This window comes from Phoca vitulina, unplaced genomic scaffold (assembly GCF_004348235.1).
Source record: "Phoca vitulina isolate PV1807 unplaced genomic scaffold, GSC_HSeal_1.0 scaffold5517, whole genome shotgun sequence".
Lineage (NCBI taxonomy): Eukaryota > Metazoa > Chordata > Mammalia > Carnivora > Phocidae > Phoca > Phoca vitulina.
In genome coordinates, this window is record NW_022595199.1 from 1 (window position 1) to 945 (window position 945).

General features: G+C 41.6%; 1 protein-coding gene across 1 annotated transcript; it reads left to right on the forward strand.

Moving 5' to 3' along the window:
* Positions 1 to 212: 212 nt before the first annotated feature.
* LOC116629856 (tRNA methyltransferase 10 homolog B-like) lies at positions 213 to 938 on the forward strand (the record flags this gene model as incomplete). Its single annotated transcript, XM_032400045.1, has 1 exon — positions 213 to 938. A coding segment is annotated over one exon (726 nt), but the record flags the coding sequence as incomplete, so codon positions are not given.
* Between the last annotated feature and the right edge of the window lie 7 nt (positions 939 to 945).

Sequence of the window (945 nt, forward strand, 5' to 3'; positions counted from 1 at the left end):
CCTAAATACTTTTGTTTAATCAGAAATAAAACTAAGGGTGTTACCTTCAGATGAGTGTTTCTTTACTACAGAAAATATTATTTCTAAAATATCCCTATAATGTTAAAAAGAACTATGAAACACAGTGAGAGGTTGTCGTTTTGGTTTTGGGGCTTTTAAAAACACATCCTTTGGATGTGCGCTGCCGAGGCTGCTTGAGTTGAGGGCTTCAGGACTGGAAATTGGAAGGGAGTGTTCAGAAAACAGACTCGCATGTGCTACAGGAGCAAGAGGTCATCCTAGAAGACACAGGAGAAGATAGCATCTCTGAAAGCTTCCGGCTTCTACAGATCAATGTGGAATGCGAACGTCGGGAGGGAGAGACGCTGCCCACAGGCAGTGCAATGTGGTGCTCAAAAAATGTCCAGAGAAAACACAGACACTGGGAAAAGATAGTTGCAGCAAAGAAGAACAAAAGAAAGCAAGAAAAAGATAGAAGAAAGGCCAATTGTGTAGAAAATTCATGCATCTGCCCCCAGCACAGCAAACGTTTTCTGAGATCCTTAACCAAGGACAGACTTTTGGAAGCCAAACACTCAGGACCAAGACTCTGTATTGATCTGAGTATGACCCACCACATGTCTAAGAAGGAATTAAGTAGACTGGCTGGACAGATCCGTAGGTTGTATGATTCAAATAAAAAAGCCAACAGGCCATTTTGGATCTACCTCACTGGATTCACAACAGACAGTCCCCTGTATGAAGAGTGTTTGAGGATGAATGATGGATTTTCTAGTTACCTGCTAGACATAACAGAGGAAGACTGCTTTAGTTTATTTCCCCTGGAAACCCTTGTGTACCTGACTCCTGATTCAGAACATGCTTTTGAAGATATTGATCTAAACAAAGTTTACATCCTTGGTGGACTTGTGGACGAAAGCATTCAGAAGAAGGTGACATTTCAAA